We start from the raw sequence: 16,209 nt of genomic DNA on the forward strand, positions 1-16,209 counted from the left end.
CGAGACTGTGCATCTTGGGTTTTTTGTATATCAATGTGTGGAGTAGAACGAACGAACGTTCCGTTTAATAGTGATTAGTCAAACGCGTTGACATTTGACAATAATTGTCATCGAACGCAACGATTTTTAATTCTCACCAATCCGACGCGCTTTATAAAATTTCGAATGGATACTCTTCTCTGTTACTTCTGTTCTTTGATAAGTCGTTTTAAAATACTGACTGAAATTGATGAATACACATGAGTAATGAGTATGTTCAAATTAAATTTGGGAAAAGATTAATCTTATAAATACATAAAGAAATATTTCAATAATAGTTCCGCATGAGACATAAGCAAAGATATTTTAAGAAATTTAAATTTCATTTATTATTCCTACATAATTGTAATACCAACGGAATTTTAAATAAATAGAAACTGAATTTTACGAAATTGTTTTCTAAGATATCAAAACCTTCAAAATAGAAATTCTTTTCGCAGAAAGGTTTCAGTGAGCTCCAATATTTAATATTAATAAAAGATTATCCAGACGCTACCGCAGGTTTATCGTCAGGCATTCGGCTTTAAATGTTTTATTTACAATGTAATAATGAAACCGAACAAAAGTGATATATGCCTTACCTTATGCCCTAAAACAGAAGTGGCAATGGGCGGGGCATAAAGCAAGATACACAGATAATAGGTGGACCTTAAAGACAACTGTATGGAAAGGACCAAAAAGAAGAAGGAGAAGAGGTCGCCCAAAAAAAAGGTGGATAGAAGAAATAGAAGCGGTAGCAGAAAACGAATGGAGAAAGTGAGCTATAGACAGAGTCAGTTGGAAAAAGCTGAAGGAGGCCTTTACCCGTGAAGGGGTTCCGATCGACGGTACTGAAGGAAGCTAGATAATAGGTGGACCTTAAAGACAACTGTTTGGAAAGGACCAAGAAGAAGAAGGAGAAGAAGTCGCCCAAAAAAAGGTGGATAGAAGAAATAGAAGCGGTAGCAGAAAACGAATGGAGAAAGAGAGCTATAGACAGAATCAGTTGGAAAAAGCTGAAGGAGGCCTTTACCCGTGAAGGGTTTCCGATCGACGGTACTGAAGGAAGCTAGGATATAGTATAACAAGCAAAAGAAAAAAAATGTATTAAAATGTAAAATAATCTAAGCTGTGTATGTTTTGTTTTTGTCATGATTGGAAATAAAACGGGCTTTATTATTATTATAATGAAGCCGTTACTATGTTTGTGTATTCACGCGAATATAACATATTTTAGAATAAAAATAAGTAGATTATTAACTCTACATTCCTTACTATTTGTAGACATACACATTCCCAATAAAAAATAAGAAAAGCTGGGAATGGGATGCGGTAATAAGGCTCTGTTTCCTGGCTCCTTCCAAGGTCGAGGTGTTGACTCCGTAAGTTTATAATGGGTAGCACTGAGTCCCACATCACTCTCCGTACATGCAATTACGTGGAGAGTAGACACAACATTCATGGTCATAAAAGGTATAATGGAGATCTGCGAATACAGGAATTGGATAGCTAAAAAACTTTAAAGCCTTTTAAACTAAATATATGATAAAACAAATGACAACTGATTTTTAGCGAACGTGGGTGTTGAGGCGACCAACCATCAAACTATTTTGTTTGGTTTGAGCCTTGCGATTTGCGAATTTGGAACGGTTTTATGGCATGATTGAAGCATTTACCATGGAGAGTGTTCAGAGGAGTTGTTCCGATTAATACGGTCTGCAGCTGAGTTTCATCATCGGAAGTCGAGGCAAAATGCGAAATTCCACCCGTATCAACTCGACGTCAACTAAGCGTAAAAGCTAAAAGCTTTTTTTTTTGCTGCGCAACACCACTATGTGCAACCAACTGCCCACTGAAGTATTTCCGAACCAATTTGACTTAGGGTCCTTCAAGAAAAGAGCGGCAACGCACTCGCGAGCCCTCTGGCATTGAGTGTCCATGGGCGGCGGTTACACTTAACATCAAGTGAGCCTCCTGCCCGTTTTGTTCTATAAGAAAAACCTAAGTTACTTATTGCTTCTATTTAACAAAATATTGTCAAATATCAATAAAGATAGTCGGTTGCCGCGATTATCTTCTCACCATTCTGCAACACCTGAGAGTCTTTTGCAGAGATTTATGCCTTGACCTTATCCAGGAAACGTGCCAGAGGCTAGCGGCCATCGTTTGTAGTGAAAAAATTCAACTGCATTCGGAGTTAAATGCATCATGCATTAGGCATGAGGTTGTCATTGCATTGGCGAAATTCCTACTCTCACCTTAAACTGCATCTGGGAATTATGGACCGTTATGCCAGTGTTGAAGGCGCGATGTACGGCCAACTGAACAAAGCATCAATACAATGAACTCCTCCAACGTTTAATATTGTACTAATACTTCTAGCAATGATGCTGTGCTACGCTTCACGACCCACGTAGGAAATGTAGGTCCACAGTGTATAGTGGAAAAACAAATTGTGAGAATCATAAAATCCAGACAGAATAGAACATGTAAAAACCCGAGAAGGGTAAGCATGGAAAATACTGCTACTTAACTTCGGTCGAGGGACCAGTGTGGTTTACTCTCGCAGTCGATAAGCTCTGGAAGATTCCCTGAAAAGTGATGGATGATGAAATCGCTGGGAGACGGATACCAGTTGAACGAACACTGAACAGCTCGTGAGTGATTACCAAATGGTCAAGAGGACGACGACTGCGAAAGAAAAACCGTATGACATTGGAAAACATTCATATTCGTTACGTCTTAAGATTTACCAACAGTGCGCTATATACCATGGCCTGCTTCGTGCATGTCTTACTTCTTTGCACTCTAAAATGCTCTAAAATGAAACTGAAATGAAACAATGGATATGAAGCAAAGCATTTATTTTGTGACTATACTACTGCAAACACAATATTACAATATCGACACGCATGGCCTATGCGAACGGCTGCTTATGAACAATAAGCAGCCGTTTTGTTTACCGTGATTCAATAATCACGGTGGAAGGCGGTGTATCGAGAATCGATTACTGTAGTGGAACCTTCGGAATATAACTTAAGATAAGTGCTTCTTATGCTCGTCAATATTTAACACAAGACTCTATTTGGTGTTTAGTACAAAGATTACATCACTGCATGGTTGCAGCAATTCTTACCTCCACTGTTTGTCAAGAGCCTCTTCTCGTCAATGTTTAACACAAACTTGAAATAGAAAATAATTAACAATTGCCTGATACTGTGATGCTGTCGCAAAGTTGACAGTGGAAGAGTGTTGTCTGAGTGAAGATTCAGAATTTGATCGGTAGCCTTATTAGGCACACCGATGAAAAATGAGACAGCAGTTACAAGTGTATAACTCTTGAAAAGATGGCATATTCGTCGTGAAGTTTTTTATGTTATCGACGAGTTGGGTATGGAACGTTTTTTCATCGCTGCTGTTTATAGCGCTCCATGTTTTTAATGAGCAGTCAGTGTTTTCATCGAGCGGATGATCGATTTCTATGGTCTTGTCGCACCCGGCACAACTCACTGCCGCGCGCTCCACTTGTGTTTCCAGGGTAAGTTTCAAGCCCGACGTTTCGACGTTTCGTTTTGTATTGTGGGTATGAAAGAAGGCAAACTTACAGAGGCAGAAGATCGTCGTTTGAGATGGGATAAAAGTTTGATCCGTTAGGTTACTGTTTAGCGAGCCTGCATGTAAATAATGAATAGAGACACACTGATGACTTATCGAGAAGAGACAGTTCCGACACTTGTGCGTTTTCATAAGACGATGATAGTCTTTAAATATGTTAGACAAGAACCGACATGCCCCGTTAAAAATTTTTTGTAATGATGTGGCTTGTGATTCACTAAAATTTGACTTAATTAGTAGCTTTTTATAATCGTCAGATTGAAAATTACTCTCTACCGCCTCAACCCAGAATTCACTATCGTTGCTGCTGCTAGTGTCTACAGACGTGCTAGCTTTGCTTGTTGTTTTCTTTGTTGTTGCTATCGATGTCGACGGTTGCGACGCCAATGCTTTCGATGTTGATGCTTTCGATGTCGATGCTTTCGATGTGGATGCTTTCGATATCGATGCTTTCGATGTCGATGCTTTCGATGACGATGCTTTCGATGTCGATGCTTTCGATGTCAATGCTTTCGATTTCGATGCTTTCGATGTCGACGGTTGCAACGTCGATGCTGTCGATGTCGACGGTTGCGACGCCAATGGTTGAGACGTTGATTCTTTCTGACACTGTCTTTTCCTAGTCTCGCGTGCCGGCTTTGCGGTTGTCTTATCAGAAGCCGCGAGTTCGGATGCTTGCGTCTTCTTGTCCGTAACCTCACTTTGATTGCGTACTGGTTCGGTTTGTGAGCCAGCAATATCTTCCTTCACTTCCTCTGTTTGTTTCGTAACGATTGCCATGATGTGCGTCATGTGCTTTTCTTCTGTTTGGATTTCCGGCACGTAGGGACGTTTCTTCGGCAAAATTTTGACTGCCTTTGTTTTAGGAGTATCAACGTCAACATTTTGTTCCTTAGTATTCACGACACTCATTGTAACTATAAAAACAGTTAGAGAGTTATAAAACGTGATAACAATAAAGTAATGAAGTCTCACAGTGCTGATTTACGTTGAACGTGCCGACATCCGTAATGACTCATGCTGTTTAAGTCCCTAGCAACGCATGAATAAATTAGTCAAAATTTTCCTCTATAAATATAACTTATCTAGTAGCCCGGTCATTTTAGACATTTGAAATAAAGAAAATTCCGACAAAGCCAAATTTTCGTAGATACCTTAGGTTTACCACAAGGAATAAAGTGTCAAAAGTCCCCATCAGTCCCATGTGAGCTTAGCGACTTATTCGGGGTCCAAGGTCAAAATTTTAGGTTTTTTGGATTTTTCTCTAAAACGGTAAGTTTTATCGAAAAGTACCTCAGAGCACAGTTGTAGATCTTAAAATTCTCTATAAAAATGGTTCCTATGATTTTTTCTCTAAGACCCACTATTTCCCAGATATTGCGCTTGTAAGAATCACGTTCTACATAATATGCACACATTTCCTCACCACCTGTGAGGTAGTACTCGGCGCGTTTTTTTTAACGTGGTATCCCCGGTAGGCCTATTTCACGAACCTTTCTGACGATATTTTCAGGAACAATAATTATTTAATAGTATGAAGATTATTGATATGGGTTATTGAGTTTAACTGTCGTTCAAACTTTTTTTTATTACTTTAATCTGACTCATACTCTTCATATTCAACTTCAACAATCATGTTTTATTCAATTTCTTCTTGTTCTTCTTCTTCTCTTTCCTGTTGATAAGCGCTTAGAAATTGTTCAAATGAAGATGAATCAGTTGTCTCTTCATCAAAATCACATGAATCTTCCTCTCTTGTATTTAATTGAACATTTGAGCAAGAGACACCTTGGCAATTGGTACACGCTGGAGAACACTGCAAGCCTACTTTTTTACAGCCACATGTGGCACTACAACCTTTCTTGCAATTGCAAAAAATAGTGTTAAGAAGTTGTTCTGGAGCAGGGGGCAGTAAAGTTCGAGTCGGTTCCAAAGTATTATTTATCGATTTCCAACCCCAGTCTTCAGGGTTCAGTTCATTGCCTTGCCATGTCTGAACTTGATAGTATACTCGAAACAAATGTTGACTAGCAGATGCCGATGTTGGAGGAAGACAAGATAGCTGTACTTGCTTTTTGTTTCGTGTATTTTTTACAAATGTTAAATATCTGTACGTATCTATGCAATCAATTTTTTTTGGAGCTCCATAAACCGCAAGAAGAAACCGAATTCCTTTAGTAATTAGTATTTGAGGTGAAGAATTAATTTCTGTAAATACTTTTGCGCAGTCAATCAAATAATTTTAATACTGAATTTTTGCCCCTTCTAAACATTGCTGACGTAGTATCGCATCCGGTCATCGCATGTAAAAATAAAATAAAGTTTTGGCATTTTGGATAAGCTGATAAACTTTTAGAAGAATATATTTCTGTCCGTTGCTGCGCCTTCCCAGGTTATACTAATAATGTATACATAAAAGAGACACGAGTAGGCATTTTTGCTTGCTTGAGTACCTAAATATGTATATACGTGGCATATGTGGAATATGATTCTTACAAGCGCAATATCTGGGAAATAGTGAGTCTTAGAGAAAAAATCATAGGAACCATTTTTTTAGAGAATTTTAAGATCTACAACTGTGCTCTGAGGTACTTTTCGATAAAACTTACCGTTTTCGAGAAAAATCCAAAAAACCTAAAATTTTGACCTTTGACCCCGAATAAGTCGCTAAGCTCACATGGGACTGATGGGGACTTTTGACACTTTATTCCTTGTGGTAAGCCTAAGGTCTCTACGAAAATTTGGCTTTGTCGGAATTTTCTTTATTTGATCACTATTTTTATGTCTAAAATGACCGGGCTATAGCGACGAGCGTATTTATACTCGGCCACGTTTCAGTCTCCACGGCATTGATTGAATGATTTCATCTAACGCAACCATAAAATGATATTCCCAGCGTCACCGCAATCGTCGTAAAAAAAGATGAACAACAACCGCGATAAAACAATTGGCACGTGTATCACCGCCAAAAATCCGACCGGTACTAAACGCTAACACAGAATCGTACGGTCAGTTATTATAAAACATGTTTCTGCGCAGTTGATTGCCCTTATCGCTAACTAAGATGAACTTGTTATTTTAAGGTAGATTAATAATAGTATCACAGCGTGAGTGTGATATTTTTTATATGCCGCACATTCGTATAGTTTCTAAGAATCTACTCAACAGACCAAAGATGCTCCAGGAATAGCAAAAGTAACTGCCTAATGTCCGCGTATACTGCAACCGCGGAAACCTAATCCTCATCTGCATGGTATAAAAAAAAAATCTTATGCAAGTGAGAAAGCAAGGCGCGCACATATGTCGAACCGTAAACGCTTACTAGACGTGAAAACATGACGTGACTATTCACTAGACTAAGAATAACGTTTGGTGTATATATTTAAAGCATACATTAAACAATAATTTATATAATTATTAATTTATAGACTAACTTACATACTATCTTAAACTACTAACAATTTTTTTTCTACTTAATAAGTAAAAGCAACTTATATTCAGCCTTCCCTCTGTCAGTCTTCCTATACCTATCATAAATATATTTTTACATACATACATATTATCTAGTTCTGGTTCAGAACATAGGAAACGGACATAAAATGCACAGTCGAGATTCGAACGCAAGACCTCATAGTTGACGCTAGACTAGTCAAGTCTAATACTAATCACAATCGGCTATACAATCTACAGTTAATTCCAACATACATAACAAAAATATACACACATTGTTATTTCTTCACATCACTACAAAGTTCATGCTCAAACAAAGTAGGTACTTATAAATTGGTAACATCTACACGTATACTAAAACAAATGTTCAAACTTTGTTTAAAACAACTTTAGAGTGCCCACAGTTTTGTTTGATTATCCTAGTATTCACGTTTTATATTTGCTTTGTTCGGTCATAGAGCCGAATTTTGTTTGTTTTTCGGAACTCCTAATTTTTACACGCTTTATATTAGCTTCACCTGTATGTATGTATGTATGTACGTATGGATATGTATGTAACCGACTCGTTCGGACTCGATTTTGACCCACTTTTAACGGACAGATTTAATTCAAACTTTGCGCACCTGTCAAAGATCGATGGCAATGCAATAATCCTAAAAAAAAAATACAAAAAATTAAATAAAAAATAAAAATAGTTTAAAAAAACTAAAAAACTCGCTTTTAAAGGACATCAAAAATTTAATTTTTTAAGAATTATTGCAATTTTTATTCTTTTAGTTCGTTTTAATTGTTTCAATTGTTTTCGCGCTTTTACTAGTATTTCCAAAGTCTAGATATGCTATATGACTATTGACTATTTCTTAAGGAATTAAATAGATGCTATATCTAAAATGATATAATACCACTCTATGATCTATACACATTTCAAAACTATTTGTCTTATACAGATGGTATAAGTGCCGCAATTCAATCCAATAAAAGATCACTTTAATCATTCGTTGGCAATTTCGGATATATTTTATTTACTACAAAACTCAATTCTTATGGGCCATAAATAAAAAGGGATAATACGATTGAGTTTCTATAGAGGAAATATACGGTCCGTAGAAACCTTCTTAAGCTCCCAAATCTCAGTTATTCGTAAACAGATTTATCGGTTAAGCCTTAATTGGATCCTGGAATCCTTAACAATTGGATTTATCTAGAATTAAGTGAATTAATACAATTTTTTAACACCTACTAATAAAATCTACCAAGAAACCAAAATTATGACGATTATACAACTATATGTTTATAGCACCTGTCTCTTATTAAAAAAAATTTAAATAACTCTCTACATAGTACATAGTAACTTATCATTTAATAAAATCAAATACACCACTACACGCAATACTCGTCGAGCGAGTTTGCTTATCTTGCCAAAGCCGCGCACAAATTATTTAAAGAGATCTATTAGGTATGAGGGTGTGCAATTGTTTAATCAGTTGCCGTCTAATGTTCGTAACGATTCGATTAATCAGTTCAAAAGGGCATTAAAGATACACATCAGAATGAGCCCATTAGACTAAAATTGGGCTAGCTGATGGCGACGTGTATCTCGTTCGTATATACTTAATATTAAATTTCTCATGTAAATAAAAAATAATTTTTGTAATGAGAAATAAAGTTCTTTAAACATTAAACATTAATTGACCTTCTGATGTCATTGTTGTGAAATTTATCTCTTCATATCCACGGGAAATACCTAATACGTTGCGTCGATATTAATTGAAATTCATAAAATAGAACGCTCTTAGTTCAAACAAAGCCTAAAATTTACTAAACTATCGAAAACAAAAACTTGCAAAATGTGACTATGTAACATGATTTAAATTAGATTTGCACTTCTTGCATACTTTATTTTATTTCCCTTAAAAAAAATTTTCGTCACCGTCAAACGTCACCATGTTCTAGAGCTAGAAGACCGGCAGAAGCTCTAGGCAGTAGATGAGTAGATGCTTTCAATGGGAAGCCACTCCACATGACGTCACCACAGCACAGATTCGCTAGGGCTGATTGCCAATACGCGTAGAAGAAAAAAAATAAGATAACTATGGAGGTTACGAAACTATCTATTCCGTGCTTGTCCTTTATACCACTTCAATAAACAGCAAAAAGAGAACAATCATACATAGACTAACTACTATTACTACCGTACAGGTTTCACCTTTTAGTTTCCTTCCCTCCTTCGCGTTGGAATACGCCGTTTAAATCGCAGACCCCTGCTGAGTGTGTTGCGAGCTGCAAAATTTATGAGAGCTCGTGGACGACTCCAGTCAGCCAAGTTAACAAGCTAAACATTTGTTCGATTAAAATATTATATGATTAATTTGTTTAAGATTTTTTAATATGCGTTGTTGCCTTTAAAATAATCAGACGAAACCGATTACATTTGCCATCCGTATATCATTAATTCTATTAGTGTGAAGCAACTGTATTAAAGATAAATGAATTATGTTATAAATGTTATGTTAGGATTATAAACACTTCTCAATATTAAAGTCAAAGTCAAAAATCATTTATTTATATAGGTAATGTACACTTTATGAACGTATAAAAGAAATATACATTAAATGCTTCTAATTTTACATTTACTGCCAGTTCTCAAATCAAGGGCGTAGGACCGAACAGAAGAACTGGCAATAAACTCTCCGCCACTCCTTTTAATCGCCAAGTTTTTTGTTTATACTTAACACAACGTTTGTAAGGAGCTGCAACCATTACACCATGTTCCACATGACATCTTAAGTAATGAATAATAATAAAATAAATGAAAAACAAAGATTTGTCCTCTATCAGCAAGAGGCATGGTAAAATAAGAGCACGCACTTACATTCTCGTGGGAACAACACGCAAACACATAGTCAACATAACTAACATCACCGCATACACGAATTCAAGTATCACCACAAGTAGCACCCGTTCACGAGTATGACGCATGGCCAGCCATCGGCCCCCTCGGCATATTTTAGGGAGAGAGACAACCCGACACATGGACGGCTGTTATTTTCATCGCACAAAACATTCAATATCCAAAAAAGCAGTGTCTGAGATCATAAAAGCTCCCACAAGAACTGGCAAAGAGCATAACATATCTACAACTCAAAATTCGTCGTTGGATATTCAACTACATGCCTAGAAAAATCAAGGAAATGGATGCAAAATTCCAAAAAGGTTATAGAATATAGAGATTATCATTACGAAGGTTTTATCTTAATAAACAGAGTTATGATGGCTGGTTCTAGGACGAGAGGGGAGGCTAGTCGTAAAATGTCTTTGTCCAAAATGAAAATGGTTTTCCTTTTTATTTATTTAGGTTGAAATGAAACAACAAATGAATTTATTATCCTTTCGTTTAATCTTAAATGTAAATTAGGGTTTTTTTAAAAACGACCTCTATAACGCAATTAAATATTTGATTACGTAATATATTTAAGCTTTAAAACTAATTAATTATGCTTTAAAATGTTCGTATACGTAAATAAATACAAGGACATTTACGATAAATCTACGATTAAATTTACGATTGTTTCATTTAAAAAAAGAACAATTTTTTTAAAGTTACTCATTCATATGAGATGTTCATCACAAAAGATGATGACTAGTATTGAAGATCTAAGGGCGGAAGTAGGTCTGTTTAGCTTTGCCCTTGACTTATTTAATTGATTGATAAATTTTGCTTAATAAATTCAAGCCTCCTCTACATACTGACTTTAATAACTTATTTCGAGATCTGGGGTTTAATGTAAATGAATGTTTATTCTTTACGTGCTAACAATTAGTGAGCTTATGAAGTATACGTGTATAAATATTAAATATATTGGTTAACATTAATCGATATAAATTTATAGGAATTTTAAGGTTCTGTAAGGTTCTAATTAAAAGGTTAAATATCTTTATTTATTTATTTACACTTCGTTGCAAATAAAAAACACAATACATACAAATTATAAGGGCCTTATTAGCGATCTCTTCCAGGCAACCCTAGTTAAAGAGACAAACTAAAAAAAAAAAACATGATGCGTGCGAGACGTGCAGAAACAAATATTATATAAAAAAATATATAAAGAACCTTAATCTAAAGTAATACAAAAAAAAATAATAACAACCTAAAAACTTAAAATAAAAATATCTTGTTGAAAAGATTAATAGAAGTTTCTGAAGTCGAATGAAAGAGTAAAATAGAATATAGAAACATTGAAAAACAGAAATTATTATAGAAGACGTAATACACGATAATGTAAGATAACAAATGCCCATCGCCACACCTCTGAACGATACAAATGGTTGTGAGAAGCAAAAGCGCTAAGCATATTTTATAAATAGGATTGAAGATAGAAAATAATATATTTTAGTATTATGCAACGAGTATCTTTTTTGCTATTTATTTCCGCCTCCTTGAATTCATTTAACAAATTTAAATTTTATAAACATATATTCCATTCCAGCCTTGCGATTCTGTAACTCACTTTTCGAACTCACACAGCGGTTTTCACAGCGGCGTACGCGCTCAAATCAGTCGTAAAGTCGTCATTTTACGATTTGGCATTCTGATAAGGAGGGAGCTTGTAGTTTATTGTTTTGAGCGCGTCCGCCGCTGTGGAAACCGTGTGAGTTCGAAAAGTGAGTTACCGAATCGCAAGGCTGTAGTCTTGCGTTCGATTTCGACAATTATTGTCTCATGAGATAATGTTTATCTAACGCTGAAATGTCTGCCCGTGCCAAACGGAGGCTTCGTGCACTTCAAACATTTAAGTATATATTTCTTAATAAGGTATTTATAATTAATATCGGGCAGGGGAGCGTCCTACCCGTTCTATAAAAAACATTGATAAGAAAAAGAAATTTGAAATATTTGTATACGATCGGGGAAAAATTCACACTTTGACTTGGTTATATTATTGTCGAAATGTCAAATAAACTTACATTATAAATGCGAGAATAATTTTCGGGCTATTTTTAAAATTTTTCATGTTAATATAATTCAGGGCTGAACATGCGTTGAGGAATTTAATTTTTAATGTAGTTAAGTTTGTTCTGGATTACTCGTATTTGCCCTTAACAAATTTTTGTATTAAGAACTTATGGGCCATAAATAAAAGAACAAAGAATATAAACATGTATGAGGATGACATAGTGTGACATTACTATACCACGCGGATTGGTTGGATGCATACAGCATTCTTTAAATAAATCGCTGGTACCGCTTTCTGTATCTTCTGCATCTTCTATTCGCATTGCTTATACACAAAAACCGTAGTGAGAAATTTCCAACAGTTTCTAAAAATGAAAGTCAACATTAGATTTTGAATTTTTCTTCAATTCTTCAGCAGCTAATTGCTCTTCATTTTTGAAGGTCGTGTTAGTAGCGCCACACCAATTCCTCCACTTTCCCCAGTCTTAAGCAACCCTCTGGGTGTTTGTAAGGACCTGTACTTGATCGGTCCAGGAGATCCACCTGCCAGTCACGATAAGTTTTTTTAAACTTTCTGGTTCTCTGCGTATTAGATATCTAAAAGACTTATGATGTTTTGGTAACAAAGTGTTAAAAGACTTCACTTTTTCCTGTAATATTAGGAGTCTTAGTTTGGACACGTTTGTTTCCTTAGCTAGCAGGGAATCCTAAGCAGAATTATAATCATTGATCGCCAATGAACATTACTAAAGCTAAGTTTGCTGAACATTTAAAAAAATGCGCCCAGAAAAAGGGCCTTTTAGATTTTTACGATTAGTTTATGTGCATGCTAATGCAGTAATGCGATTTAATAAAATTTATAATTTTTGCCAGTTTGAACACAGTTTGTAAAGGAATTCACGAATTTTGATAGTTCCACACACACTAAGTAAATTAAAGTAATCTTTTATAGAAAACTTAGTTAAAACTAAGTTTTCTATATAGTTAAAACTATATAAGTTATAAAAATAGTTAAAACTATATAGTTAAAACTAAGTTTTCTATAAAAGATTTGAGTTTGATGATTGAGGTTAAGTTCTGAGATGAATAGCTAAGAAACTCGGTAGGATTCTCATTTCTGTACAATCCTTAAATACTAAATTACATTATGAATACGACATTAAAGATATTTTAGAGGTAAATTGTGTTTGCTTCATCGAATTACGCGACAAAAACCTTTGAAGACATAATATTTTTGGGGACTTCTTTCTTTGTAAATTATTTTCATCGTAAAATCGTTTAATGTCTCAAGCCCAATGCTCTGACGTTTTTATGTTTCACTGATAAAAAGTTCTAAATGTTCAGTAATAAAAAGTTAAGGGATGAGATTTGAACTTACAAATTACGACTTAAGGTCGAGGGCCCTTACCTAACATGACAGGCAATTAATCATTTAATATATTAACTTTGCAAGTTCGTCTGGCATCTGCTTGGTATTATAAAATATATATAGTTTAAATAGGTTTAAAAAGCCACATTTAAATCATTAACAATAATTCAAGTATCAATAAGTCAGTGGCGCTACAATCTTCTTTTAGGTCTGGGCCTCAGATTTCTGTATCTATTTCATGAACATTTGTCAATCTAATAGGCAAGTAGGTGATCAACCTTCTGTGCCTGACACACGCCGTCGACTTTTTGGGTCTAAGGCAAGCCGGCTTCCTCACGATGTCTTCCTTCACCGTTCGAGCGAATGTTAAATGCGCACATTGAAAGAAAGTCCATTGGTGCACAGCCGGGGATCGAACCTACGACCTCAGGGATAAGAGGCGCACTTTGAAGTCATTTGGCCAACGCAGCTTAATCTATACCGTATATATTAGAAGTGAACAGTCGCGTAACATTTAAAATTTATTTTTATTGACACTTTATCGCTACTCGCAGCCACAAAACCAGGTCTTGCTACTTCCGCGCGTATATGTGCGTGCACGTAGGTAACCCGGAAGTACGAGTAGTACGTGCGCCAGTGCGCTTTGTGTCTTATTGTTGGAAGCCCTTTATGTCATATATATTTTTTAAAACATTAAAATTTTTTTTTGAATGGTGGTTATTTCTTCTAGCCCATTAAACTATGAAAATATATCAAGAAAATGCACTTTATGTGACACGGAAATGCTTAATTAAACCCGCAATTTACTGTAAAGTATGCATTTAGTAATTACTGGTTAACTAGAACAAGTATGATTTTTTTGTATGTTGCTTTCTCTGTCCCTATGTATGCTTAAATCTTTAAAACTACGCAACGGATTTTGCAAAGCCGGGGCGTGTCGCTAGTTGTTGTAATCTTTCTTATTAGGCTATAATTAGTTTTTGAAGTAAAACTTCTTTAGAATCGTTGTGATTTCAAATCGGATGCAACGGAAAAAGCGACAGTAAAAAGAGACAGACACATAAATTAATAGGATTTGGCGTGGGAGAGAGTGAGAAAGCGACAGTAAAAAGAGACAGACACATAAATTAATAGGATTTGGCGTGGGAGAGAGTGAGATAGGAGGCATTATACAGTGTATAAACTTTAAATTAGTGTGTATTTGAACATTTTCTGAAATAAAAAAACAGATTTGATGAAAATTAAATAAGTAAGTCAAGTAAGTAGATTATTTATCAATTTTATTTACAAATCATTAGTTATAGAAACTTTTTGAAGTGAAAACTTCGTACTACACTTAATTAAAAGTTTATACACTGTATAATGCTTCCTATCTCATTTTCTCCCATGTTGGATCTTGTGAATTTATTTCAAACTTTATTATTTTAGTTTTTACCAAATTAAAGATTGATATTAAAGTTATAAATAAAAATTTAACATTAAAATATATATTTTTTTAAAGAAAAGATCCTACATTTAGATAGAGAAAAAGTCTAATTTACATATTTTAATTATAAAAACTTTGTTTTTGAAGGTTTCACTTCTACCTCGTGTGAATTGGACACACGATTTTTCTTAATACATCACACTGCTATGTTATCTGTATTGATTTTTGATTTATTATTATATGTGCATACCTGAAATACAATCATGATTTGAACAAGCTTGAGAATCGCTTCAATTACAAGAATAAACCATCATTTTTGTTTCAGGTATCAACTAATGATTAGAAATGTTAAATTTGTCGCCGTCGAATTATCGTAAAGTCGAGGTTGATCGGGACGGTAATGTGATAAAGGTGTTCTCGAAGAGTCGACCGTGGTGGGACATTTACGACCCTAACGTTGGAAAGGAAAGGAAGGACGACCCAGAGAGTATAGGTACTGTACACTTAATTTAATACAATTACGGTCTTATTAAGGCTTTTTATAATAAAAAAAAACTTTAGAGGTGTCAAGGGACACCCGGATGGAACGAAATTCCTTTCGATTAATTTATATGTTAACTAGCAAACTCGGCGAACTCCGTTTCGCTTTATGTTACTTTTCTTTTGGTGATCCCGCTTTTCTATTGAAATTTTTCCTTTGAATTTTCTTTGCTATAAACCTCACGGAGCCCGAGACCTTTCCAACGAATGCAAAACCGTGGAAATCGGTTCGTGCGTTCTGGAGTTATAGCGTCAGGAAGGAAAACCCGACTTATTTTTATATAGTAGATTGGTATCATAACAGTATGATAGATTTTCGCGACACCAATCTTACGACGAAAAAAAAAAAGCCAACATCACGAGGTGTTCCCAGGCGGTCACCCATCCAAGTACTGACCTCGCCCGACGTTGCTTAACTTCGGTGATCGGACGAGAACCGGTGTATTACAATAGCAAATAGCAAAAAACTGTCGTGACAACTTTTCGTAAGAATTTATTCCGTCTAGCCCCCTTTCACAACGCGCGATAAGGAACTTCGTTCCAAAACGTGTGTGTACTTATGTACATGCGTTAGAAGTTATACTTCTTTGGCGTAACAAGATGAAAATCTTTTCAAAAATGTTATTCTACATTTGTAGAAAAAACGACACTAACAATAGAAAAAAACTAAAATGTGACTATAGCTAACTTCAGGGTGTCGGTTTTTTGTGACGGTGTGTGCGCGCATCGTAAAAATGTACCTACTCTTATAATTTTTCCCTAACGCGCCAAAAGAAGTATAACTTCAATAATTTATTAATTTCTAACTATACAACTATCTTAACAGTTATAACCAAT

The 16,209-nt window shown here is 35.3% G+C and overlaps 1 protein-coding gene and 1 pseudogene across 4 annotated transcripts in view; one reads left to right on the forward strand and one right to left on the reverse strand.

Moving 5' to 3' along the window:
- The window catches only part of LOC125060937 (synaptotagmin-15-like), a 97,160-nt gene that overhangs the window by 15,084 nt on the left and 65,867 nt on the right, over positions 1-16,209 (forward strand). For all 4 annotated transcript variants that reach the window (XM_047666057.1, XM_047666056.1, XM_047666059.1 and 1 more), the window contains exon 2: positions 15,158-15,325. In XM_047666057.1, coding sequence (XP_047522013.1) covers positions 15,178-15,325 — 148 coding nt within the window. In that variant the 5' untranslated portion in view covers positions 15,158-15,177. The remainder of the gene's footprint in view (positions 1-15,157; positions 15,326-16,209) is intronic.
- Positions 15,721-15,840, reverse strand: LOC125061064 (annotated as a pseudogene).

Source organism: Pieris napi, chromosome 22 (genome assembly GCF_905475465.1).
Source record: "Pieris napi chromosome 22, ilPieNapi1.2, whole genome shotgun sequence".
NCBI classification, from domain to species: Eukaryota; Metazoa; Arthropoda; class Insecta; order Lepidoptera; family Pieridae; genus Pieris; species Pieris napi.